Raw genomic sequence first — 27,263 nt, 5'->3', positions numbered from 1 at the left:
AATTTCTATACAAGATGTCTGTCTGATAGTGCTGTAGCTAAATTTAAGGATGTGATTCCATCAGCTCTAAATTCATTATCTAGTCACAAAGTAACGGAGGACTCCTATGCTAATTTCAGTCCCTCCCAAATCGATCATCTTGTTGATAGTGCTGCAGGCTCGCTGCGAATGACACTCGACTCTGTAGCCCCTCTAAAAAAGAAAATACTAAAACAAAGACGGTTAGCTCCATGGTATAATACTGAAACTCGCAAATTAAAGCAAATATCACGGAAACTTGAGAGGAATTGGCGTTCCACCAAAGTGGAAAATTCTCGTTTAATTTGGCAAGATAGTCTTAAAACTTATAGGAAGGCCCTCCGTAATGCCAGAGCAGCGTACTACTCGTCATTAATAGAGGAAAATAGGAACAACCCCAGGTTTCTTTTCAGCACTGTAGCCAGGCTGACAGAGAGTCACAGCTCTATTGAGCCAAGTATTCCCATAGCTCTCAGTAGTTACGACTTCATGAGCTTCTTTAATAATAAAATTCTAACTATTAGAAACAAAATTCACCAAGACCTGCCCTCAACTGGCACCGACTTATCTCTTAACTCAGGAACCTTAGAAACAGCTGTAGAACCAGATACATGTTTAGACTGTTTTGCTTCCCTCAATCTTTACCAACTAACTTCAATAATTTCTTCATCTAAACCATCAACCTGCCTCTTAGACCCCATCCCGACTAGGCTGCTTAAAGATGTTTTACCCTTAGTCAGCACTTCTATACTAGATATGATCAATCTATCTTTATCAACAGGCTATGTACCACAGTACTTTAAAGTAGCTGTAATTAAACCTCTTCTGAAAAAGCCCAAACTTGATCCGGATGTTTTAGCCAACTATAGACCTATATCTAACCTTCCATTTCTCTCTAAGGTTCTGCAGAAAGCAGTTGCTAAACAGCTGTGTGACTTTCTACAGAGCAATAGTTTATTTGAGGATTTTCAGTCAGGATTTAGAGCTCATCATAGCACAGAGACAGCACTGGTGAAAATTACTAACGACCTCCTTATTGCATCAGACAAAGGACTTGTCTCTGTACTGGTTTTATTAGATCTTAGTGCTGCATTTGATACCATTGACCATCAGATCCTATTGCAGAGACTGGAACATTTCATTGGCATTAAAGGAACCGCTCTAAGCTGGTTTAAGTCCTATTTATCAGATCGATTTCAGTTTGTACATGTTACCGATGAGTCCTCCATGCACGCCAAAGTTAGTTATTTGGAGCTGTGGAGTCTGGATCTGTGGTTGCGGGTCACCTGCTGCCCCCGTGTTCCTGCTCGACACCCTCTGCTGCAACGACTATTGTTACTAGTCCTATTGTTATTATTATTATAATCATTAACATTACGATTGTTATCATTAACACTACTATAAATATCTGTACCATTTTTCATTTAGTCTATAGCAACATCACCTTTACTGTCTGTACCTCTGTGTGGATATTGTGTAGGCTGCCTCCCTCCCCTCTCTCTCCTTCCATCCCTCTCTTTTTCTGTTCCTCTCTTGCCCTCTCCCCCCCCCCCCCTCTCTCCTTCACCCCAACCAGTCGAGGCAGATGGCCGCCCACCCTGAGCCATGGTTCTTCTCGAGGTTTCTGCCTCTTAAAGGAAGTTTTTCCTTGCCTCTGTCTCCTAGTGCTGCTCTTGGCGGGAACTGTTGGGCTTCTGTAAATAGCATCAAAATGTCAAAATATCCAGAAGGATGGAAGAAAATCACTTTTTTACCATCAGCAATATAAAACTTCCAGGTGGATGACACTATATTTAGCTGATGTTTAAGAATTGAAGGGAGACGGGGACAGGCCGTGGTGGCCATCTTGTGTCCAACTCACAGTCCTCAAACCTGTGAATATAACGGAGGTAAGGTTTCACACTTCAGGTAGCACTATCCATACTGATCACTATAAACTGTAATTATTAGACATACTAGTGATATTGTCCTATACTGCATTATACTTTGCTAACATATTGCTAACATATTGTATGACAAGCTGGACCCAGGTATGCAGTACAACACTAAGGCCTATTTTATCACTTTACAAACAAGCACTTAAAGTATTGGACAAAAAACCCCAACTTTACCACCACTGTAACATTCTTAATACTTATAACCTACTCAATTGGGAAAATATTTTAAAACACAGTGATGCATGCCTAATCTTTAAAATCATTAATGGGAAGGCTCCCCCACCACTCTGTACTTTTATACAGCAGAAGTCATCTAGCAGCAGAACCACAAGGTCTGCCTTAAGAGGGGACTGTGTAATATAATAATAATAATCCTTATTTGTAGAGCACTTTTCAAAAACAAGTTACAAAGTGCTTTAACAAGTGTAAAGAATAATACAAAAAAAGATAAGAGCATGAAAATTTAATATAAAATTAGTAAAATACAATAAAATAAAAGGGATAAAATAGAGTCAAATAAGATCGGGAAAAGCTCTCCTATAAAAGTATGTTTTAAGAAGGGACTTAAAAGAGTTCACTGACTCAGCCGACCTGATTTCCTCGGGCAGGCTGTTCCAGAGCCTCGGGGCCCTGACAGCAAACGCTCTGTCCCCTTTAGTTTTCAGTCGAGACTCTGGAACAGACAACAGACCTCTGCCCGAGGATCTCAAGGTATGTGCTGGTGCGTATGGGACTAAAAGGTCAGAAATATAACAAGGCGAGAGGCCATGAAGAGCTTTAAAAGTGATCAATAGAATTTTAAAGTCAATTCTAAAACATACTGGGAGCCAGTGTAATGAAGCTAAAATAGGAGTAATGTGGTCATATTTCTTTGTTCTGGTTAAAAGCCTGGCAGCTGAGTTCTGGACAGTCTGGAGTCGATCAATAGATTTTTGGGTTAAACAGGTGAAAAGGCTGTTGCAATAATCCAGGCGTGATGAGATGAAGGCGTGTAAAATGGTCTCGGTGTCCTTAAAAGTTAACATAGATCGAATTTTAGCTATATTTCTAAGTTGATAAAAACATGATTGAACAAGCTTTGTGGTGTGCTGCTCGAAATTTAAATTACTATCAAACCAAACGCCAAGGTTCTTTGCCACAGGCTTAATGTGATTTACTAGGGAACCAGCAGATGGCAGTATTTGATTTGCCATCTGCTGGGACCCGATGACCAGGATTTCTGTTTTGTCTGAGTTCAGCTGGAGGAAATTATTTGACATCCATTTTTTAACTTCACAAAGGCAGTTGTTAAGTGAACTCAGCATTCCAGGGTCTGTGGATCTGACGGGCAAGTATATTTGTGTGTCATCAGCATAAATATGAAAAGAAATGCCATGTTTATGGATAATATGTCCAAGGGGAAGCAGATACAAGGAAAACAAAATGGGTCCTAAGACCGACCCCTGAGGCACACCATATTTAACTGGACAGAATGAAGAGACATAGTTGTTTACAGACACGCAAAACTTCCTATTTGACAGGTAGGATGAAAACCATTCTAGAGCAGTACCAGAGATCCCCACCCAGTGCCTCAGTCTGTCTAACATGATGTTGTGATCAATGGTGTCAAAAGCAGCGCTAAGGTCCAGGAGTACAAGGACTGAGCACATGCCTTCATCAGCAGACATTAAAAGGTCATTGGTGACTTTAAGCAGGGCAGTCTCAGTGCTGTGGTACTTCCTAAAACCAGACTGAAACTTTTCAAATATTTTGTTATTTTCCAGCACAGTGAGCAGCTGTTTGGACACAATTCTTTCTAGAATCTTTGCAATAAAAGGCAGTTTTGAAATTGGTCTAAAATTTTGTGGGAAGGAGGGATCTAAACCAGGTTTCTTTAAAAGTGGGTTCACGCAAGCCGTTTTAAAATAATCAGGGACACAACCAGTAGATAGGGAGCTGTTGAAAACAGAGATCAAATGGGGCCCAACAGAATCTATTACTTTTAGTAAAAACTTTGTAGGTATTACATCAAGTGGGCTGGAGGACACTCTCATTTGTGATATTGTTTTTAAAAGCTCAGACAAGTCGATGGGATAAAACTGGTTAAAACTCTGTTGTTGCTGGTGAGGAACCTCTGAGTAAGAGGCCACGGGGGTAATAGAGGCTCTGATTGACACCACCTTATTGGTAAAATAAGATAAAAACAATTCACAGTCATCATTACTTCCAGCTGAGGCACAAGGAGGGGTTGGGTTTACCAGCTGATCCACAGTCTTAAACAGAAACCTGGGATTGTGTTTATGTGTAGTAATGAGTTCAGAAAAATAGTGTGTTCTCGCATCCTTAACCATGTTATTGTAGTTAATTAATAAATCCTTCAGACTGAGGTAATGGACTTGGAGATTGGATTTTTTCCATCTGCGCTCTGCTTTCCTGCATTCCCTTTTTAGGCTGCGAATGCTGTCATTTATCCAGGGTTGCTTACTAGCTTTAGACGTAGGCCTAACCTTTAGAGGAGCAGTAATATTTAGTGACGACAAGCAGATATGATTGAAGTGATCGACCAGATTGTTGGTGTTGGAATCAGACAGGTGTTGGCTTTGGCTCTGAAAGACTGCGCAAAACTTTGAAACACTTTGTTCATTAAAGAAGCGAGAACACACGGAGCTTGGTGAGGCGGCATGAGTAACAGGCAATCGCAGCTAAAAACAATACATCTGTGGTCAGATATGGTCATGTCCACTAATTCCACAGAGGAAATGCTGACACCCAGGGTAAAAACCAAGTCCAGTGTATGACCACGGTTATGTGTTTGCCCTTTGACATGTTGTTTGAAGTTAAAAGAAGTGGCCATATTTAAAAAGTCAGTTGCATTAACATTGTTGGGGTCATCAACATGAATATTAAAATCGCCACAAAGAACAATTCTGTCATAATTTAAAACCAGAGTAGATAAAAATTCAGGAAGTTCTGATAAAAATCCTCCAGGCGGTTTTGGGGGGCGATAAATTATAACAAATATGATGCAGCCCTCCAACTTTAAGAGTGAGAACTTCAAAGGAGCTAAATTCATCACAGCGTACTTGATGACATTTAAAATTTTTCCTATACACGCTCACTAGCCCACCACCACGACCACTGACCCTCGGTTGACTAAAGCAATCATATTGAGGCGGACACAGTTCAGCTAGCTGGCTATAGTCATTCATTTGCAACCAGGATTCAGTTAAAAACATAAAATCTAGATTTGCAGACAAGATAAAATCATTTAAGATAAAAGTCTTACTTGAAAGTGATCTCACATTGAAGAGAGCCATTTTAAATGAGTTTGTTCTGGGTGCTGGAGTTGGTGCAGTTGTCCTAATCCTTAAGAGATTACTATTATTTCTGTGTGGGATGTGCACATTTCGGTTTACTGGTCTATGCGTGATGATGACAGGAATAGAAGTCTGTGGAACAGCGCTGGGAGCAGACGGCTTTACATGCCAGCAGGTGGAGACAGTTGTTTGTGGCAGTGAGGCAGAGATCTGTTCAGTGAGCGGTGGTGTGTCCAGGTGTGCTGCATGAATGATGAGTCATTCACATAAGTCATGTGTGGACCGCACCACATGCTGTATGTGCGCAGCTAACATTTCTGAGCCCCGTTTGTTTGGGTGAAGTCCATCTGTCTTAAAAAGAGACATTCTTTGCCAGAAAATATTAAAATTATCCACATAACACACACGGTGAGCCCTGCAGGCGGACTGGAGCCAGTCGTGGAGGCCAAGGAGTCTACTGAAGCGGCCAGCACCGCGACCGACTGTGGGAATGGGACCAGAGATAAAAACGGACTTTCCACACTGCTTTAAAAAGTTAAGAAGACGGTTAAAATCTAATTTTGTCAGCTCAGACTGCCGAAGAGCTGTGTCATTTGTTCCGACATGGACTATCACTCTTGTGATGGAGGACGGGAGCAATGGCATCAGGTCCTGGAGTTTTTTTAAAATGTCAGCTGTGGTGGCACCGGGGAAGCAGTGAGAGGTAGCGTTAAAGAAACGGAGGTTTCTGGTTATGGAGTCACCAATTATTAGTGTGGTTGGGGAGAAAAGAGGACGAGGAGATGCTGGTTGTTGGGATCCAGAGCAGGACTGAGCAGAATCTGCTTCAACACTGCGTGCGGACTGAGGATGGAGTGTGTGAGCTGCCGAGTGTTGTGTTGGAGTAGCAGTAACAGACCTGAGAGAAGGGCTACCCGACGGTGCAGGGTAGAGACGGCCTCCGGAGCGTCTGAGCACAGCCTCCTTCAGGATCCTACGTCGGGAAGCGGAGGTTTTTGACCGGGATGACGGCCGCCGATCAAGTCCGGCGGCAGACCGGCGGCCCAGTGCAGGAGATGTAGCCGGTGGCGGAGATGCAACAGTGTCGGCAGGCACTGTGCGCCGAAAGAGATCCGTATCAGGGAGACTCGAAGCCGCAGGTGAATCCGCTGGATGGACCGGAGTGTCGTTAGACAGGGCTGCATAGCGCCTCGAGCCTCTCTTGCAGCCACGGACCACCACTTCAGCCCAGGTTGACTGATGCTTCGGAGTCGAGCAGGATGAAAGCCTGGGAAGACTAGAGGGGTCCCAAAACACGGTGTCCTGGATGTTAGCGGTTGCGCTAAGAGAAACAATCTGTTTGGCTTGTACTGAAGCTACATCCATAAAGCCAGTCAGCAGGGAATCTTTCTCTTTGAGTTCCTCTGAAAGTCGTCGGATGTCTTCCATAAGGTCAGCAATCTTCTTGTTCGCTTTCTTAAGGAGTGAGCAGTCCTCATGGGGCAGAGTTATCTCGGCTATCATAGTCACCGGAGCTTTGTTGCGATCAGTAGCGTTGATCGCGTTTTTACGGTCATCTATCTTAAAATCCATGTCGGATGACTAAAAGCCTTAACCCACGTAAAACTTAAATAAAGTTAAGTTAAATAAAAGGATATGTGTATGTGTAGTCCCTCGTAGGTCCAGTTCCTTTGGCCAATTATGCTTTTCTGTGAGAGCCTCTAAACTATGGAACCAATTGCCTGTGGATATTAGAAATTCCACCTCATACCATACATTCTCACACCATCTTAAGGTCTGGCTTTTGAGCATACAAAAATGTGAACACCTCTCATAATAATAATGTATGTCTGTCTCTATATTTTAGCTGTCGTGTAACTTTTGGTATATGTATGCTAAATAGATGGTTAGATGGTAACTTTATTAATGCCCTAACTGTTGTATGGCTGTATGGTTATATGTTATATGTTTTATGATGTTATGTTTTAATGGAGCCAGTGCTATGGCATTATGTTTTATTGTTGTATATCAATTGCTGTGTGACTTAATGTGTTTTATTATTTTTGTTTCTTTTAAGCTATTATGTGCCTAGTATAACATCTTGCCAATGGACTACAGTTGAAAATTAGCCTGCTGGCTAACACTGGCACATTTACAGAAATGTTGATTAATGTGCACTGTCCTTAAATAAATAAATGAAATGAAATGAAATGAAATCTGAAGAGATTCTCTGTTTGGAGGGTGTGGCTGCTAGAGGGGCACCCAACTGTTAGTGAAAAGTGACCAGGGTCCATTGCATCAGACATGAAGCCAACACGTAGCCTTCAGATTTTTAGAGAGAGATGCATGTCTGAAATGGCTTTAGACCACGTCAAGATTAGTTGATGGCTGCGGTGCATGTGACAAAGGAGCTATAGTTTATTCAAGCACTTTATCACACAACACTACACCACAGTGAAATAATATTCATAACAACTAACTTTGCACGTCAGTCTCGATCCCGAGTTGCTGCGACCTACTGTTAAGGAGACACATTTAATGCATTCCCACCAGATAATGGCAAATGATTTATTGCGTGACACAATTGTGTATTTATATAGCACCAATTCATAACAAACGTTCTCTCATTTCATGAGTGGAAATCAGAATCAGGTTTATTGCCAGGGACATTTTTACATAGGAGGAATTTGCCTTGAAATTAAATAAATGAAATGTGCTCAGGGCGACTCCAGATGGCCCAGGACACACTGTTGGACTCCTGGGCTTAGCCTGATGTGTCAAACGCGCGGTGTGCCGTCGTCCCACGACCTTCCTATGTTAACATCGCTCACCCAGGCCAGTAGAGTCACTGAGTGGAAATGTGCTCAGGGGGACGTTTCTTCAGTCCACGTTTTACCGTACTGACTGTATGACACATCAAATGACATCAGATTTAGACGAGCCACGAGGTCTTTTCTTAAAAAATAGCTGGGTTCGAGATGACTGTGGCTGACTTTCGCCGACTTGATGGTCGAACGTGAGCTGAAGGTGACCGCAGGAGCGGGATATAAAAATGGCGCCGTCAGTTCGGACACATTCTACCAGCACCAGCTCAATGACTGACCAGGAAATAGTGTGGTTCCAACTTTGCGCAGCCGGACTCGGCGCCTGCAGCCACCTTGCTCCCGCGACGTTTTAATGCCATGTGACATGGTGACGTTTTGCAGCGCCGGACACAATTTCTAACGAGCATGCCTTATTTAAAGCCCAGCATGCATCACATTAAGTCAGCGCCACAGGAAGTCCAACGCTCCTAATGCCTCAGGACATTTCAGCTAACTAAACGTTAGTGTCTTCTAAACCTGATGTAAGTATAATTTGATTTTCCGTCTGTGGCTGGTTTGATCCTGCAGCCTTGATAAAAACACAATTTTTCAGTTTCTCTCAAATTTATGACATAATGTCAGAATATTCAAGTTCTTTACTTTTAGATTTGTTTCTTTTTGTACCCCATAAATGTCCCACTTTTTTCTGGGATTATTACCCCTCTCGTCCCGGATACGCAGCGGGACAGTTTCACACCTGTGTAGCAGTCAGTTTATTTAATGTCCCAGAGTTACAGCTGAGCAGGTTAAAAAACACAGCATCACGGGAACAGCAGCTCTCTGGTATAATCAGGTCAAGCTCATCTGGTAACGTGGCCCCTTTGTTCTGATGAAGAAAAGAAACAACAACTTGGTTTAAATTTAGTTTTAATTCATTTCAAGCCAACCCATTTCATAGTTTATCAAAAACTGACTAGAAAAGAAAACAGGGAAACTCTGTACAAACACTGGATGGAAAACAGGTGAGCTGAGCAACAAACCAAAGAAGAAGAGATCAGGACATCTTCTGAAAGACAAACACCAGGTAGATACCTGGACAGAAGAGAGAGCAGAGGTGAGTCGGGAGCCAGTCATGACATTCAGTATTCAAAAGTGTGCAAAGACTCCAGGTTATTCATGCAACATCTGACATGTTCGGCAGCTTTGTTTGTAACCCCTGAACGTCTCAGTCATTCTGAATATGACAACTATGAAAATGTTTCTCCAAACCAGAAGTGAAGTTTTAAAATCTAAAAACTCTTTTCAACCACAATCATGTTTCCTCGTTTCATTGTGACTGACGATGAACAGCAGGATAACGAAGACACCAGGACCTCTGGATTAACACAATGTGGGTCTGTTCACTCTGAAGTTAAACTGTAGCGGCAAAGTTAAAGCTACTTACTGGCTGCTTCCCACTCAGATCTGCTCAACGTGCCCTGCACACAAAGAAAACACAGTTAGGACCGAACCAGACCGAACCAGACCGAGCGCTGTCAGCAGACCCACCAGAGGTACTTTGACTCCCACTCTTTCACAGTGCTCTTTGGCATGGCTGTACTCTCCTCTGCTGTCTGTAGCCTGTCGACCTCCATCCTCACTGGGAAACGGCTGAAAACAGAACAAGTTGAACACGGTAACTACTCTGTAATTTAATATTCACTACATGGTAAATAATTCTCACATTTAATTTAAACTACACGTTTAACATACATTTCTGCATCTTAACTGCACGTGACTTAAGTTAATGTATAATTTGTTCATCTGAACAAAGTTAAACGGTACTACGAAGGTGGATCAGATGTTGGTTAGTTGAGTCCGTGTTAACTTAATTGAGTTGGTGCGTGTTCCCATAAAAGTGGCGATTTCGGCCGTGCAGGTAGAATTTTTTCGCAACAGCGCATGCTCCGTATTTCTCCAGAGGAATGCACGTTGGTAGTCTCAGGAAATTATGAATGTAAAGACAAGTTAACGGCTAAATCTAATATCGTGGCAGCCGATGAAGCCAGGGCAGCTTGTTGGCATCGCATGGAGTAAATTTGTAGCCTAATTATCTTCACAGTGTTCTGATTGTAGTTCAAATCTCTATTCTGTATTTTATGGGCTCCTCTTCTATGTGTAATATGATTAAGATGTAAAGGTACAACTGCACATAAGGTCCACTGTAATAGAAAAAAAGGAGCCAGCGGAGAGGGGGAATAATCCGAGACAGAATTTAACTTCCAGGATTAATCTACAAGTAAAAACTTGAACATTCTCTGACATTATAGTCACACATTTATGAGAGAAACTTCACTTTGCAAGGCTGCAACATCACACACACGTCTGCCATGTACTGTGCATTCACTGGAAAGTTATATTAATTATTATTTTGCAATCGGATTCAGCAGTGAGGAAACGCCCCTGAGTTTAGCCCACAATCACTATCATGCACCTCAGAGACTTTGCCTTGGATCGGCCGTATTCAGAAGAAAACAGCAGAATGATTTTTGATTTTTTATGACATGAATTTTCCAATTTTTCTTCTTGGAAGTTTCACACTTTCACCTAGGCCTCCCTGTTTCTTGGACACGTAAAATAGTCCATCTAAATAGGCCTATATGAAAACACTTCGGAGAATTCAATTATAGTCTACGACTACAGATGGGCTCCATCTACAAAACTGTCCCGTTTATTAATTAAGATTCCTCTCTAAAATCCCAGAGGCTGCAGGGTTCGCTGTCTGAACGTGATGCTGTTCAGAACTTCACTGCAGCCACATTGGAAGAAATCAGGATGAAATCTAAACATATTTTAAGAGGTGGTGTGTATTAATATCCTACTTCTCTCATCAACACTGAGTACAGATGAGGTGTGTAGTCCACGTGCAGGGGAACCTCGAGATAACCACCAACAAAACCTGCTCGGAGCAGTTTTAGAGATGTGGCGTAAATTGCCATGGCAACAGACCTCGGGTAACACCTATCCACCTTTCGTAGTACGGGTTAACCGGGAAGTTACACCCGACGTCACGAAGTTACCTGGATAAGCCAGTTACCTCGCTTCGTAGTACAGACCACAGGTCTCCTGAGGTCAAAAACAAAGGAGTGTACATTTTACCTCCAGAGCCATCATCTTCATCATGAGGCTGCGATGATGCTCCTTCTTCACTTTCTCACCAAAGAACTCAGAGAATCTCTGCTTCAGCACCAGATGCATGTTGTACCGCTTCGCCATGCTGCCACACGGAGACAAGACAGTAGAGTGTTTACGGTAGAGTCAATAGAGTCTTTTCGGTAGAGTCTTTACGGTAGAGTCAATAGAGTCTTTACGGTAGAGTCAATAGAGTCTTTACGGTAGAGTCTTTACGGTAGAGTCAACAGAGTCTTTACGGTAGAGTCAATAGAGTCTTTACGGTAGAGTCTTTACGGTAGAGTCAATAGAGTCTTTACGGTAGAGTCAATAGAGTCTTTACGGTAGCGTCAATAGAGTGTTTACGGTAGAGTCCTTAGAGTCTTTACGGTAGAGTCCTTAGAGTGTTTACAGTTGAGTCAATAGAGTCTTTACGGTAGAGTCAATAGAGTCTTTACGGTAGAGTCAATAGAGTGTTTACGGTAGAGTCCTTAGAGTGTTTACGGTAGAGTCCTTAGAGTGTTTACGGTAGAGTCCTTAGAGTGTTTACGGTAGAGTCCTTAGAGTGTTTACGGTAGAGTCCTTAGAGTGTTTACGGTAGAGTCTTTACGGTAGAGTCAATAGAGTCTTTACGGTAGAGTCAATAGAGTCTTTACGGTAGAGTCAATAGAGTCTTTACGGTAGAGTCAATAGAGTCTTTACGGTAGAGTCTTTACGGTAGAGTCAATAGAGTCTTTACGGTAGAGTCAATAGAGTCTTTACGGTAGAGTCAATAGAGTCTTTACGGTAGAGTCAATAGAGTCTTTACGGTAGAGTCAATAGAGTCTTTACGGTAGAGTCTTTACAGTTGAGTCAATAGAGTCTTTACGGTAGAGTCTTTACGGTAGAGTCAATAGAGTCTTTACGGTAGAGTCAATAGAGTCTTTACGGTAGAGTCAATAGAGTCTTTACGGTAGAGTCTTTACAGTTGAGTCAATAGAGTCTTTACGGTAGAGTCTTTACGGTAGAGTCAATAGAGTCTTTACGGTAGAGTCTTTACGGTAGAGTCAATAGAGTCTTTACGGTAGAGTCCTTAGAGTCTTTACGGTAGAGTCCTTAGAGTGTTTACGGTAGAGTCCTTAGAGTGTTTACGGTAGAGTCCTTAGAGTGTTTACAGTTGAGTCAATAGAGTCTTTACAGTTGAATCAATAGAGTCTTTAAGGTAGGGTAAATAATGTCTTTACAGAAGAGTCAAGAGTCTTTAAAGTCCAGACTCTACTGTAAAGACTACAGTAGAGTCAAGAGTCTTTACAGTAGAGGGTTGAACAGGCTGCAGCAGGAACATTAAAATAAAGTCTTACTGTTCGAAAAGTGGAAAGTAGACGAGGAACTCTGGAACATTGACGACGTCCTCAAGGCTGAAGTGATATTGACATCCGAACTGAGGATAGAACCCTTTGGACTGGAAGGAGACTTTAAAAACCTCGTTACCAAACGACAGAGAGTCCGACGCCTCCAAACGTTTACTGTGGAGGAGGAGGAGAGAGAAGAAGGAGAGTGGAGGAGGAGGCGAGAAGAGGAGGAGAGGCTTAGTTATTCAAGAGTGACCTCTGAATTTCCAGACACATACAGACACAACAGCGTGTTGTGGATCAATCAGTGTTCTCTTACACAAGCTCGAAGGCGTCCGGCGTCGTTCCAATGAAGAACCCTCCGGGTTTCAGACGCTCGCAGGCGTTCCTCAGCATCATGTCGGCCTTATGTTCACTCTCAAATGAGTAGTGATAAACAAACTGACAGCTGCAGATGTCAAACATCAGCTGCGGGTCGTCCAGCTTCTCTGACAGAACCTCCTGAACACACGGGTCAAAGCAGTCAAAGCAGTCACAGAAGCTCCTGAACACACGGGTCAAAGCAGTCACAGAACCTCCTGAACACTCGGGCCAAAGCAGTCACAGAACCTCCTGAACACTCGGGTCAAAGCAGTCACAGAACCTCCTGAACACTCGGGTCAAAGCAGTCAAAGCAGTCACAGAAGCTCCTGAACACTCGGGCCAAAGCAGTCAAAGCAGTCACAGAAGCTCCTGAACACTCGGGCCAAAGCAGTCAAAGCAGTCACAGAAGCTCCTGAACACTCGGGTCAAAGCAGTCAAAGCAGTCACAGAACCTCCTGAACACTCGGGTCAAAGCAGTCAAAGCAGTCACAGAAGCTCCTGAACACTCGGGCCAAAGCAGTCACAGAAGCTCCTGAACACACGGGTCAAAGCAGTCAAAGCAGTCACAGAAGCTCCTGAACACATGGGTCAAAGCAGTCACAGAAGCTCCTGAACACATGGGTCAAAGCAGTCACAGAAGCTCCTGAACACTCGGGCCAAAGCAGTCACAGAAGCTCCTGAACACTCGGGCCAAAGCAGTCACAGAAGCTCCTGAACACTCGGGCCAAAGCAGTCACAGAAGCTCCTGAACACTCGGGCCAAAGCAGTCACAGAAGCTCCTGAACACACGGGCCAAAGCAGTCACAGAAGCTCCTGAACACACGGGCCAAAGCAGTCACAGAAGCTCCTGAACACTCGGGCCAAAGCAGTCACAGAAGCTCCTGAACACTCGGGCCAAAGCAGTCACAGAAGCTCCTGAACACTCGGGCCAAAGCAGTCACAGAAGCTCCTGAACACACGGGCCAAAGCAGTCAAAGCAGTCACAGAAGCTCCTGAACACTCGGGCCAAAGCAGTCACAGAAGCTCCTGAACACACGGGTCAAAGCAGTCAAAGCAGTCACAGAAGCTCCTGAACACTCGGGCCAAAGCAGTCAAAGCAGTCACAGAAGCTCCTGAACACTCGGGCCAAAGCAGTCAAAGCAGCCACAGAAGCTCCTGAACACTCGAGCCAAAGCAGTCACAGAAGCTCCTGAACACACGGGTCAAAGCAGTCAAAGCAGTCACAGAAGCTCCTGAACACTCGGGCCAAAGCAGTCAAAGCAGTCACAGAAGCTCCTGAACACTCGGGCCAAAGCAGTCAAAGCAGTCACAGAAGCTCCTGAACACTCGGGCCAAAGCAGTCACAGAAGCTCCTGAACACTCGAGCCAAAGCAGTCACAGCTACAGCGTCTTCCACCACAGCAGTCCGAACACCATCTTAGAGCGTAAATCCGGGTCAAGAGTCAGATAGAGGAACCGGCCCAGCCTGGTTTCACCTGTCTGAGGGGGCAGCTCTACCCTGATCCAGTACCCTACCTTGGTGCAGTCTGCGGTGATGAACTGAGCGCTGAAGAGTCTCTCGTTTGCGTGGCTTTTCTTCTTCATGTCTTCGTAGCGACTCTGACACTGCTCCACAGACACTCCCGCTATATCTGAAAACAAGCACATTATTGATTATTAATTAATATTTCACATCATCTGCAGAGAGGTTCCAGGAGGTTCAGCCGAAGAGGTTCTGTGGAAACTAGTGTAAAGAACCTGGAGAAATGTGATGGGAACATTTAAATCAATAACCAATTACCTGCACAGACCAGGTGACTGATCCCTCCTCTCCTCCACTTGAGCAGGTCTCCTCCTTTCCCACAGCCGAGGTCCAACACAGACACCTGCCGAGGCCCTGCCCCCCGCACCTGATCCAGGATCTCACCTGTCAATCAAACAGCTAATCAACTAAGAAAACAGGTGCGTTCAGGTGTTTCACGTATTGATTAATGATCAGTTACCAATCAGGACGCTCTTTAGCCAGTTGTTGAAGTTCCTCATGAAGAAGATTCTGCTTCGACTGCGTGCAGCCAGACCCACCTCCTGCAGGCTGTTGTAGTGACTCGCCACCTTCACACTGTGATCAGTCGCCTGACGGATCAATAACACGTCATCAATAACACGTCATCAATAACGTCAGACTTATCAATACTCTCAGTCAGTAAATCTACCAGCTTCTTGGTGGGTGAGGTCTCGTCTTCCTCCTCATGTCTCCTCTTCATCCCAGTTTTCTGCCGTCCATCCTCCCTCTCTCCGGGGCTCCCTCCTCCTCCTGGAGTTGATTGAGGCTCCATGGTTCACACTGAAAACAGAAAGAGTGATTTATCCAGAGAGACTGGCCGGCCAACAAAAATATCCGGCCCGCGGCCTGATTACTTTGATAGCGGGGAAAAAAATAATAATATATATGTCTCACCATAGCGGCTGGTGCTGAAACAGATCTGAGTCATGACAGTAAAAGTTACTAGGGGGTGGTGATGGGGCAGTGGATAAGACACCAGCGGGCAACACTGAGTCTTATTTGAAACTGCTGGCTAAGGATAAACGTAAATACAGTAAGATTGTTATTCACGTCGGCGGTAATGACTCCCGGTTACGCCAATCGGAGGTCACTAAGTTAATTAATGTTGAGTCGGTGTGTACATATGCAAAAACAATGTCGGACACCGTAGTTTTCTCTGGACCCCTGCCAAATCTGACCAGTAATGACATGTATAGCCGCATGTCGTCATTCCGCCGCTGGTTGTCGAGGTGGTGTCCAGCAAACGATGTGGGCTTTGTTGATCATTGGCAGACTTTCTGGGGAAGACCTGGTCTGATCCGGAGAGACGGCATCCATCCCACTTGGGAAGGAGCAGCTCTCATTTCTAGAAATCTGGCCAAGTTTATTAGTGGACCAAATCCATGACAACCCAGAGTTGAGACCAGGAGGCAGAGTCGCAGTCTAACACACTTCTCTGCTCCTCCATTTCAGGAGTTACTTAGTGAAAATCCTATAGTGACGGTGTCTGCCCCCCGACAATCGAAATTATTTAAATCAAAGATAAACAGAAGAGGAGCTGTGCATAAAAACCTCATAAAATTCATAAAGTCATTAATACTCACATTCCTTGAGGCACAGGCCGAGGAGGTGGAGTTGCAGCTATCTTCGACTCTAGCCTACTAATCAGCTCTAAACCTAAACTATAACTCATTTGAAAGCCTTGTTCTTAGTCTTTCACACCCAAGTTGGAAATCACTGCAACCAATTCTTTGTTATAGCGTACCGAGCACCTGGTCCGTACTCCGAGTTTTTGTCAACTTTAGTCCTTAAAACGGACAAAGTTATTATTGTAGGGGATTTTAATATTCATGTGGACATTGAGAATGACAGCTTCAGTACTGCGTTTATCTCTCTGTTAGATTCCATCGGCTTCTCTCAGAGTGTTCATGAACCGACTCACTGTTTTAACCACACCCTCGACCTTGTTTTGGTGTATGGTATTGAAATTGAACATTTAGTGGTGTTCCCACAGAATCCCTCTTTATCCGACCACTGTTTGATAACTTTTGAGTTTGTATTGCTGAACTACTCGCCATTGGGCAAAAAATTCTATACAAGATGTCTGTCTGATAGTGCTGTAGCTAAATTTAAGGATGTGATTCCATCAGCTCCTATGCTAGTTTCAGTCCCTCCCAAATCGATCATCTTGTTGATAGTGCTGCAGGCTCGCTGCGAATGACACTTGACTCTGTAGCCCCTCTAAAAAAGAAAATAATATTAAAGCTGCAAGCAGCGTTGGGCAGGCGCTCGCACATGTAGCGCGTCCGGGTATGAGCCGGCCACGTTGCATATTCTGGAGCTCTGCCAGTGCGGCTGTGAATTTGCGACGCGGTTCTGACGCTGCATGAAGGTGTTATATGTCACTTCCTGTGTCCTCTATGTGGAGCTACATAGCACTTGCCGCTATGAATATAAATCAGTATTGGTGTGTAGATGTCTGCGGGGTGGGAGAGTAATCAAGCACGTAAAGTTTGGTTCAGATGTGAGCATGTACACTGAAGTTACAACAACTTCCTGTGTAGTGGCGAAGAGTTGATCTTTGTCGACACGCCACGGATACGGCCATTGACGAAAACTCGCAAATAGCACAGCTTTTCATCGTCAATGCCTTTAGAAGGCACAGCACAAATTTGAAGTCGGTCGGACTAAATCCCTAGGAGGAGTTCGTTAAAGTACGGAGTGTGTAAATCATCCAAAATTTGACGTAAAATTCAAAATGGCCGACTTCCTGTTGGTTTTAGGACATCGCTCCAAGAGGCTTTTTTGTGCGTCTGGACAAGATACACGTACCACAGAAAAATTGTACACGTAGGTGAAACGTGCGGCGGGGGCTGCTTCAATAAAAGTCACTTCCTGTTGCCAGCAGGTGGCGCTATGACTGTGGGTGAATGTCGGCATTTACATGTGTTCATGGCGGGACTCTCATCCTACATGTACAGTTTGGTGCAGATGTGAGCATATACACTGAAGTTACAACAACTTCCTGTGTCATGGCGAAGAGTTGATCTTTGACGCCACGGACACGTCCATTGACGAAAAGTCGCAAATAGCACAGCTTTTCATCGTCAATGCCTTTAGAAGGCACAGCAGAAATTTGACGTCGATCCGACTAAATCCCTAGGAGTTCATTAAAGTACGAAGTGTGTAAATCATCCAAAAATGGCCGTAAAATTCAAAATGGCCGACTTCCTGTTGACTTTAGGGTATGGGTTCTTGAGGCTTTTTTGTGCGTCTTGATGATACATGTCCCCAGAAAATTTCGTGCATGTAGGTTGAACGTGAACGAGGGGCAAATTTTTTCCAATTTTCTAGGTGGTTCTAGCGAGTCATTTTGCCACGCATATGCGCAAAACCCGTAAAATCCGAAATTTTTCCCCAGTCCTGACATGTGTGCAAAGTTTGGTGAGTTTGAGTATGTTTAGGCCCCGTCAATGGAGCCTACTTTGCAGGGAAAATTTTATATATATATGTATATATATATATATATATATATATATATATATATATACATACACACACACACACACATATACACACAGGGTACGGAAAGTATTCAGACCCCTTTAAATTTTTCACTCTTTGTTTCATTGCAGCCATTTTCCAAAAATCAAAAAAGTTCATTTTATTTCTCAGTAATGTACACTCAGCACCCCATCTTGACAGAAAAAAAACAGAAATGTAGAAATTTTTGCAAATTTATTAAAGAAAAACTGAAATATCACATGGTCATAAGTATTCAGACCCTTTGCTCAGTATTTAGTAGAAGCACCCTTTTGATCTAATACAGCCATGAGTCGATTTGGGAAAGATGCAACAAGTTTTTCACATCTGGATTTGGGTATCCTCTGCCATTCCTCCTTGCAGATCCTCTCCAGTTCTGTCAGGTTGGATGGTAAACGTTGGTGGACAGCCATTTTCAGGTCTCTCCAGAGATGGTCAATTGGGTTTAAGTCAGGGCTCTGGCTGGGCCATTCAAGAACAGCCACGGAGTTGTTGTGAAGCCACTCCTTCGTTATTTTAGCGGTGCGCTTAGGGTCATCGTCTTGTTGGAAGGTAAACCTTCGGCCCAGTCTGAGGTCCAGAGCACTCTGGAAAAGGTTTTCGTCCAGGATATCCCTGTACTTGGCCGCATTCATCTTTCCCTCGATGGCAACGTGGTCGTCCTGTCCCTGCAGCTGAAAAACACCCCTACAGCATGATGCTGCCACCACCATGCTTCACTGTTGAGACTGTATTGGACAGGTGATGAGCAGTGCCTGGTGTTCTCCACACATACCGCTTAGAATTAAGGCCAAAAAGTTCTATCTTGGTCTCATCAGACCAGAGGATCTTATTTATCACCATCTTGGAGTCCTTCAGGTGTTTTTTAGCAAACTCCATGCAGGCTTTCATGTGTCTTGCACTGAGGAGAGGCTTCCGTCGGGCCACTCTGCCATAAAGCCCCGACTGGTGGATTGCTGCAGTGATGGTTGACTTACTACAACTTTCTCCCATCTCCCGACTGCATCTCTGGAGCTCAGCCACAGTGACCTTTGGGTTCTTCTTTACCTCTCTCACCAAGGCTCTTCTCCCCCGATAGCTCAGTTTGGCCGGACGGCCAGCTCTAGGAAGGGTTCTGGTCGTCCCAAACGTCTTCCATTTGAGGATTATGGAGGCCACTGTGCTCTTAGGAACCTTAAGTGCAGCAGAAATGTCTTTGTAACCTTGGCCAGATCTGTGCCTTGCCACAATTCTGTCTCTGAGCTCTTCAGGCAGTTCCTTTGACCTCATGATTCTCATTTGCTCTGACATGCACTGTGAGCTGTAAGGTCTTATATAGACAGGTGTGTGGCTTTCCTAATCAAGTCCAATCAGTATAATCAAACACAGCTGGACTCAAATGAAGGTGTAGAACCATCTCAAGGATGATCAGAAGAAATAGACAGCACCTGAGTTAAATATGAATGTCACGGCAAAGGGTCTGAATACTTATGACCATGTGATCAGTTTATCTTTTTTAATAAATTTGCAAAAATTTCTACATTTCTGTTTTTTTCTGTCAAGATGGGGTGCTGAGTGTACATTACTGAGAAATAAAATGAACTTTTTGGATTTTTGGAAAATGGCTGCAATGAAACAAAGAGTGAAAAATTTAAAGGGGTCCGAATAGTTTCCGTACCCACTGTGTCTGTGTGTGTGTGTGTGTGTGTATATATATATATATATCTCTATCTATCTCAGCAAATTCAATAGGGACCTCACACGGTCATGCTCGGGCCCTAATAATTTGAAAATCAGTACAATTATTTGTCAGTCTAAGGTTCCACTGGTTGTCCTCACTTCATGAGCATGAGGAGACATTTTGCAGCAATTATTTCACATTTGAGCATTTCTCCCAGTAAATAGGGGAGTTTCTGTGTGTCTGATATGAATTTGAATTCGGGGTATATTTGGGAAATGTTTGCAAAGTGTTTTTGTCTTTGTGTTTTATATTTAGGGCATGAGGTTAGAAAGTGCAGCTCTGTCTCTACCTGTCCTCTGTCACACTGGGAGCAGAGTCTCTCCTCTTGTGGTAGCCAGCTCTGTCTGTGGCGACCCTTTTCTATGGCCAGGCTGTGTTCACTCAGTCTGTATGTTGTCAACATGTTTCTTAGTTTGGGACATTTTATTGTACTCAGGTAATTTGCCAGTGTGAATTCTCTTTTTAGGGTCAGATAACATTGGAATTTACTTTGTGTTTTGGTCGTTTCTTTCCGGTATTCAATAGATTTTTCTTTCTGTTAATTTGGTTTGGTCTGCTTGAGTTGGTGTTGCTGTCCTGAGGCTGTTGGTGACTTGTTACTGCAGAGAGCCTCAGGACCAGCTGGCTGAGGGGACTCTTCTCTGGTTTCAGCTCCTGGTATGTCAGGGCTTTGTGATGATATGTCTGGGGGTTAACAGATTGTAAGTGATTGTAAAATTGAAGTGATCTTTTCTGTATTTTTAGTAGGAGGGGGTATTGGCCGAGCTCTGCTCTGTACAGGTTATTTGGTGTCTTTCTCTGCACCTGCAGGATGCTCTTACAGAACTCAGTATGATTGTTTTGTCCCATTTGTCAAATTCATTATTAAGTTTTGGCCCCCAGATTGCACAACCATATAGAATTATTGGTTCTAGTACAAATTGGAAAATTTTCAGATCTGAAGTTCAGATTTCAATTGGAATATATATTTTAATGTTCCTTTTTATTGCATAAAAAGCTCTCCTTGCTTTGTCCCTCAGATCTTTCAGAGCCATGTTGAAGTTCCCTGTGTATGTAATGTTGATGCCAAGGTAAGTGTAGTTTTGTGTGTGTTGTAATTTAGTGGTGTCTAAATAGAAATTGTGTGTAACCTGATTTCGGTATTGTTTCTGAAAGATCATTCTCTTAGTCTTTGCTGTGTTTACTGTCAGGGCCCAGGTCTGACAGAATCTCTGCAGGAGATTAAGGTGCTGCTGCAAACCTTCTTTAGTAGGTGAGAGTATTATGTGCAGGTGTTATGTACCCTCTCTCTCTCTCCATGCTGTTTGTTGTCATGTTAGAAACACAGTAGCAAGAGAGTGTATTGTAGTTTTACTTGCATCTATATTTTCAAACCATTTTAATAAAATAGTATGGTTAAAAATACTAGTATTTACATATTGTATATTTCAATTAAATTATTATATAGTCCAATATGAAGGAAAAATATTAATGCTCCATGATGTCTGTAATCCTGAGTCGTCTTGTTTCCAGTAAACGTTTTGTTCTTTGTTTTTGTTTTTTTAAAGAAAAGGTCAACTAGCGTATTTGAAGAACTATTGCCCAACACATACAGATACATAACACATTAAAACTGGATTTATATGGCAGCTTGCCATAATGCAAACACTTTTTTACATCTCCTCCTACACCGTAGCCCCGATTGCCACCAAATTTTCTCTGGATCATCTGTGGACTTAACATATATAAAGTTGTATAAAGCTTGTTAAAGGCTCCTTTCATTTTCAAGATATTGACCAATAAACATGTAAAGTGGCGTGTTGCAGGGCATAAATAGTGAGGGTGAGAGCAACACTAAGTCATCTGCATACAGCAGACCTCTGATCTCTGTGTCGTTCAGGAGGAGGCCAGGTGCCGTGGAACTCTCTAACTGGTTTGCTAATTCATTGATATATAAGTTGAAGAGAACTGGACTGAGATTGCATCCCTGCCTCACTCCCCGGCCCTGGGAGAAAAATGCTGTGTTTGTTTCCAATCTTTATGGCACATTAACTTTTTGTTCCCCCTGAATGAGAAACGCAGGAAGTTCCTCTGATGGAGGTGCTGGGGAAATGAAAATAAGCTCCACAGGCTGACGTGGGCCGATCGCCGGGAGGAACACGCTCCTGCACATGCTTAACGGTGAACATGTAAACGATCTCTTCACAGTCAGAAAATAATCCCAGCAGCAAGTGGGGGATGAACTCACAACCCTTGGACCGGGACTCCTGAGCACTGCTGACTGAGCTGAACTGGCCCGCCGCCTACTGACTTGAAAAACATTTGACCCGATGCCAGACTTATTTGATGTAGGGGGTCGGGGTCTTGCTCAAGGACACGTTGGTGGACGTGTCACCGGAGGATCGGCACCGTCGCCACCCCACCTGTCCGGCAGGCCAGAACAGGTGGGTTCACAACATTTAATACATCAGACTGAAGGAGTCAAACCTGACCCCGGGGTCCACAGGGCCCCACGGTGACCCTCGCATGCTATTTTCTCTACCGGAGTCTTCCCATGAAATCAAAGAGGAGGATTTTATACAAGCTGCGCTACAGGTGGCTTGTACGCCAGTCTCTGGCCCAGCAGGGACCTGAACGCTCTTCTGTATTCAGGATGGTATTTTAGAGTTTAAAATAATTCATTCATTTAACATCCAATGATCATAACATCCCAATTTTTAGGACGCCGCAGCAGCACAGTGTTTCTGGGGGCCGACCGGGCCCCACTGATAACTGTACAAAAACAACTACGTCCTCTGGTTTTGGTGAACGTGGATCAGATGTTCTGGTTCTCCCTCTGATGTCCTTTGGTTGCTCTGCCATTCAGTTTGCTGATGATGATCATTTACTTCAGCAACCAGCTAACTGCTGCTAGCTGCCGGACGAGCAGGCCACAAACCCTCACTCCTCAGCCTCCCAGTGAACGCAGCAAGTTTATTAGTGGACCAAATCCATGACAATCCCGAGTTGAGACCAGGAGGTAGAGTCTAGCACACTTCTCTGCTCCTCCATTTCAGGAGTTACCCAGTCAAAACCCCTTAGTGACGGTGTCTGCCCCCCCACCCCGACCACTGAAACAGTTTGCAGCTTTACCCCGTTGGAAAAGGCCTTTATCCCACAACCACGTGTGCTTTCACACAGCGGTCCGGCTGTACAGGAAGCAGCGGCGTGTCGCGGCATCGTTCCATCTTTCTGTCTCGTGTCTGTCACCAACTTTAATGCTCAGAGAAAGATAAAATCTGTTCCGTACCTTTCATAAAGCATGGCGCAATACCCGCGTGAAATAAGGCAGCGTGAAAGCTGCAAGAGCTAATCACAAGGAGTGTGTTTAGCTTTTAGCTAGCTAGTTGGCGGTGCAGTCTGATGGTCCTTCTGCTGCGTCGCCGCCTCCCGCTCAGACTAAAACACTGAAGTCTGACCTCGTTCTGGTTTTAAACTCCGGGGTGGCGTGTTAGTGCGGACAGGTGAAAAGGATGACGCAGACGCTCACGTTTGGCTTCCTGATTGGCTCTTATCAGAAGCACAGAACAGTTTTTGTTGAAGTATTTGTACTTGCACTGCATGTCAACGTATTTGCTTTGCGACGCCTGCAGTTCAAGGATCCTGAAAAATGATCACGTGTGGTTAAAAAGTACTGAAACAAAGTGAAACCATTTCAACACGTTTTATATTGAAACCACAAATAAAATGACATTTTTGTTTGCATAAACATTAAATTAATAACAGCCAATCCCTGCTTTTATATTACTGCATGTAAGTAATGCAGTGAGCCTCTGCATAATTACATGAGCACAGAAGAGCCTTTGGAAGACCGGGACAGTGAGCCAACAGCTGATGATCTGGGGATTAGAGCTGGCTTTTTGTGCCTCTGCCATGTTTTTTTTCCTTTGTCAGTTTTAACCGTTTGTCGTTAATATACGATCGGGAGTTTGCACAGGGTGTTTTATTTTGAAACTTGACCGATTCTCTGTGCCGTTTCTGCGTCTGACTTCCTGCCCGCTTCCGTCTAAAATAGACTGGCAGCTATGAGATATCTTGTTGTGATGTGGCGCTAAATAAATAAAATTGTATTGCTTCTGTTGCGAGCACAAGCACCGCTCAATGGGATGCGGTTAGCTCCGGACTCAGGACTTTGGCAGCGAATACGGGGTCATGTAAACTTGGTATAAATGACTTGGTAGCAGGTGGCCCCCGTGATGAAAGTCCGCCCCCGTTAGAGACTAAACTGTAACATGTTATCATAAGCGGCGAACAGAGTCTGCGACGCAACCGGCAGCAGAACGCGTTTCACCCCCATCCACATGTTCATGTCTCGGTCCTGCATGGAAAACCAGAACCCAGAGCGGTGGGCTCCCGTCAGACCTGAAACCAGAACCCCGTTTCTTCAGTTCCGGCCATCTGCCGAGCTGCTGGTCCTCTTTAGGTCCAGCAGAGACGGAGCGGGGAGGCGACAAGGTGTTTTTTTGTCCAAGCGTTTGCAGAAAGCGGACCAATCACAGCCTGGGTGGGGCGGGACAGGGTTAGGCTTTATTCTGCATGAATGGTTATTAATGTGAGAAACAAGTCAGGGAGGAACCGCCAGCATTTTATTTGTTTTGTAGACCACAGTACCGTAATGGCATTAATACTGGTGCAAAGCCATTTATGAGCGGCCTACCTGAACTCATAGTGAACACACGGTTCACACCTCATCAGGTGTGATCAAGGTCAGAAACGGTTTTATTTGTGAATCAGTTCATTTGCTGAATATCAACGAATATAAACCAAGCGTAACCTGCAAATATCCTGTGAGCCTGTAGGGGGGGGGGTCTCTGGTTTTAATGCGCAGAAACAAACACGGGGGGAAAAACTAAATCAGAACCTCTAAAATGTTTTAGGAGTTATGGCTCAGCTCACACCCTGCTTCACAGACCTGGTCAGGGTGGCTATGCCTTTGGTGTGAGAGACCCGGGTTCAATTCCCCACTGTGACCATTCACCATTGTGTCCCTGAGCAAGACACTTAACCCCTCGTTGCTCCAGAGGCGTGCGACCTCTGACATGTAAAGCAATTGGAAGTCGCTTTGGATAAAAGCGTCAGCTAAATATATAAATGGTCTGAGGTCCAAGAGGGTCCAACTGCAGCCCTCCACTGTCAGGCCGGTCAGGACAGGAAATACACGCAAAAACTTCAAAATAAAAGTGTGCGATTTGACAGGAAACACATTAAAAATTATAAAGTTTAATCACATGGGGGAGGGTTTTTTGGTTGATTTATATTGAATTATTTAGTCAACAATGTAACAGGATACTAGCAGGCTAATTCCTTAAATACAGCAGATTGATTTGAGCCTATTCTACTCAGCACTTAACGTGCCGATGTAGCAACAAAGCCGACTGTACATCGCTTCAATCATTCAACTAGTAACAGGCACTATTTATTTATTCTATCAAAATATGACCTTAACTCCGTCCACAGAAGAGCTCATTAAGAGCTCAGACCGTAACTAGAAACCTGCTGGACTATCAAGCTGTACAATCCGTAAAAATGAACACACATGCAATACAACATGTATACCTGTATCGACTTGTAAACATCCACTTTTTAAAAATGAATGAAGACAACAGCCTACTGTAATAATACTTTTCCTTTATTCACTGTACACACACAGAGATTACGCAGTTAGGACAGGAGCTGGCAGCAGGGACTGATCTGTATTCATGTTGCATCAAAATATCTACCACTTTCAGTATTTGTACATCTAAATCAGGCAAACAGCGGCTGTGCCGAGGAGGAGTTTCTTTATGTGGATAACAATCTGCACCAAAACAGCTGATTCAAACCATCAACTCCTTCTGAATCCTGAAGCTGCTTCAATCGGCTTTGAGGAAGCAGGGAGAGAGTAAATCATGCAGGACAGGGGCAACTTTCTGCAGGAGAGGGTTGGGGAACACTGTCGTAGTGCATAAACTTCAGTTCAACCAAGATCAATTCGTCCAGCCAGCAAAGTCTTTGCACGCTGTTAAAGTGTGAAAAGCTGCACCGAACGGTCTAAACGACATAGATACATTTTTTGGACAAATAACTAACCTGAGCGTCGTCAGCATGTTAAGACAATTGCAGACCTATGCGCTGCAAAAACGAGCACAGTAGCTTCATACAGTCTGAGTAGCTCACGTTATCCAAAGGGAGACAGCTAATCCTGCTACTGCAGGAGCTAACGCTAGCCGCCGTTAGCCTGACGTCACCTGTGCACAACAACAAGTATTCTGTAATTCAGTAACGTTTCACTAAGACAGCGGCGAGGCGAACAAACACCAGGAGCAACCAGGGTTCACTCGGTGTTTCGCATAACGCTAACCAGCTGCTGCCGCTGCCGCGATGTGCAGAGCAGCCTGACAGAGGGGGTCTGCAGCTGGACCCCTCTCCTGAGGTCCAGGGGACAGACCTGGTCACATCGGGGACTTCCAGAGGACCCGAGTCTGCTTTAAACCCTCGGGACCTGCTGGAGCCGCTAACGTTAGCTGCTAGCAGGCTAACACTCCTCCGTTGTATTCAGAGATAAACCGGAACCCGGCCGGGATTTAAAGCTGGCGCCTGACAGTAAACACTCACCTGAAGCCGCAGGTACCGGGTACCGGTACCGGTACCGGGAACAAGTCTCACAAGTTAAGAAAAAAGAACTCACGGTGCTCCACGGACACGACGCGTGCGCTCTGAGTAGCTTCCGGCTGTGCTTGCGTCATATTTGTGCGTCACATCATGGGAGAAGGGTCCAGCCGCTTTCCTCCCGGGGCCTCTCTGAAGCTAGGGGCCTCTCTGAAGCTAGGGGCCTCTCTGAAACTAGGGGCCTCTCTGAAGCTAGCGATGTGTCCAGTAACGCAGATTTTTGTGAAGCGCGTATCGAGGCTTGTGTTGATGACGTATGTGCTGACGACCGCACGTGACCGAATCAGGAGATGGTTTGCGGGTTTGGCGACGGACCCTCCTCAACATTTAGTGGACTTAATAAAACTGAACACGATTAGATTTTATCTACAGCTCATTTTAAATGACTAAAAAAGTTTATCAACTTATGTCAGAATTGCTTTGATCAAATAACTTCAAAAATTGTGATCAAGCAGAGGAAAAGAAAGTGCTGACATGTTTTTTACATTTTGCGGCTTTGGTTAAAATAGTTTGGATTAAATTCTTACCCCATATTACCGTAGTAAAGCAATTGAAATCTCCAAAAAAGAAAGGGCCTGAAGCCCAGCACTGTGGAAGTGTTATTTTTAAATAAAGATGAATAAAATGCTGTCTCTATTATCTAAAGTCACAAACCAAGTCATCGTAACCCTCTGCCTTGTTTCCACTTTCCTTTTGACCCTGTCATCGTATCATAAAGACAGACACCTTATTAAAAAGCTCATCATTTATTTATTCAGTCATAATCGCTCTGTTTTACATTTATTGTCCACTTGATGGCCCAGCAGAGCAAATGAAGCACCGTGAAGCTTCGGCCCGTCAGTGAACCAATTGGACGGAAGCTTCAATGCTTCATGAAGCTTCATCTCGCCATCACTATCTGAAACTAGTCCCCCGCCACTTCCACTCTGGTCGG

The 27,263-nt window shown here is 44.2% G+C and overlaps 1 protein-coding gene across 2 annotated transcripts; it reads right to left on the bottom strand.

Moving 5' to 3' along the window:
* Positions 1-8,790: 8,790 nt before the first annotated feature.
* Positions 8,791-26,532, bottom strand: rnmt (RNA (guanine-7-) methyltransferase). 2 transcript variants are annotated; one of them, XM_038725038.1, is made up of 12 exons: positions 26,276-26,532; positions 15,071-15,201; positions 14,861-14,990; positions 14,659-14,784; positions 14,394-14,509; positions 12,835-13,016; positions 12,525-12,689; positions 11,173-11,290; positions 9,583-9,684; positions 9,479-9,512; positions 9,075-9,126; positions 8,791-8,920 (listed from the first exon to the last, which is right to left on the bottom strand). In XM_038725038.1, the coding sequence occupies exons 2-11, from the start codon at positions 15,191-15,193 to the stop codon at positions 9,089-9,091; spliced, it is 1,134 nt and encodes a 377-aa protein (XP_038580966.1). In that variant the 5' UTR covers positions 15,194-15,201; positions 26,276-26,532; the 3' UTR covers positions 8,791-8,920; positions 9,075-9,088. The 2 variants fall into 2 exon arrangements, with proteins under 2 accessions (XP_038580966.1, XP_038580965.1); XM_038725037.1 differs by lacking the exon at positions 8,791-8,920 and having other exon boundaries at positions 8,945-9,126; positions 26,349-26,531.
* Positions 26,533-27,263: the final 731 nt, after the last annotated feature.

Source organism: Micropterus salmoides, unplaced genomic scaffold (assembly GCF_014851395.1).
Source record: "Micropterus salmoides isolate LMB-PRFRI ecotype aquatic unplaced genomic scaffold, ASM1485139v1 Ms_hic_scaffold_17, whole genome shotgun sequence".
Taxonomy (NCBI): domain Eukaryota; kingdom Metazoa; phylum Chordata; class Actinopteri; order Centrarchiformes; family Centrarchidae; genus Micropterus; species Micropterus salmoides.
The sequence above is the reverse complement of the archived record's forward strand: the minus strand, read 5'-3'. Positions and strand labels throughout refer to the sequence as shown.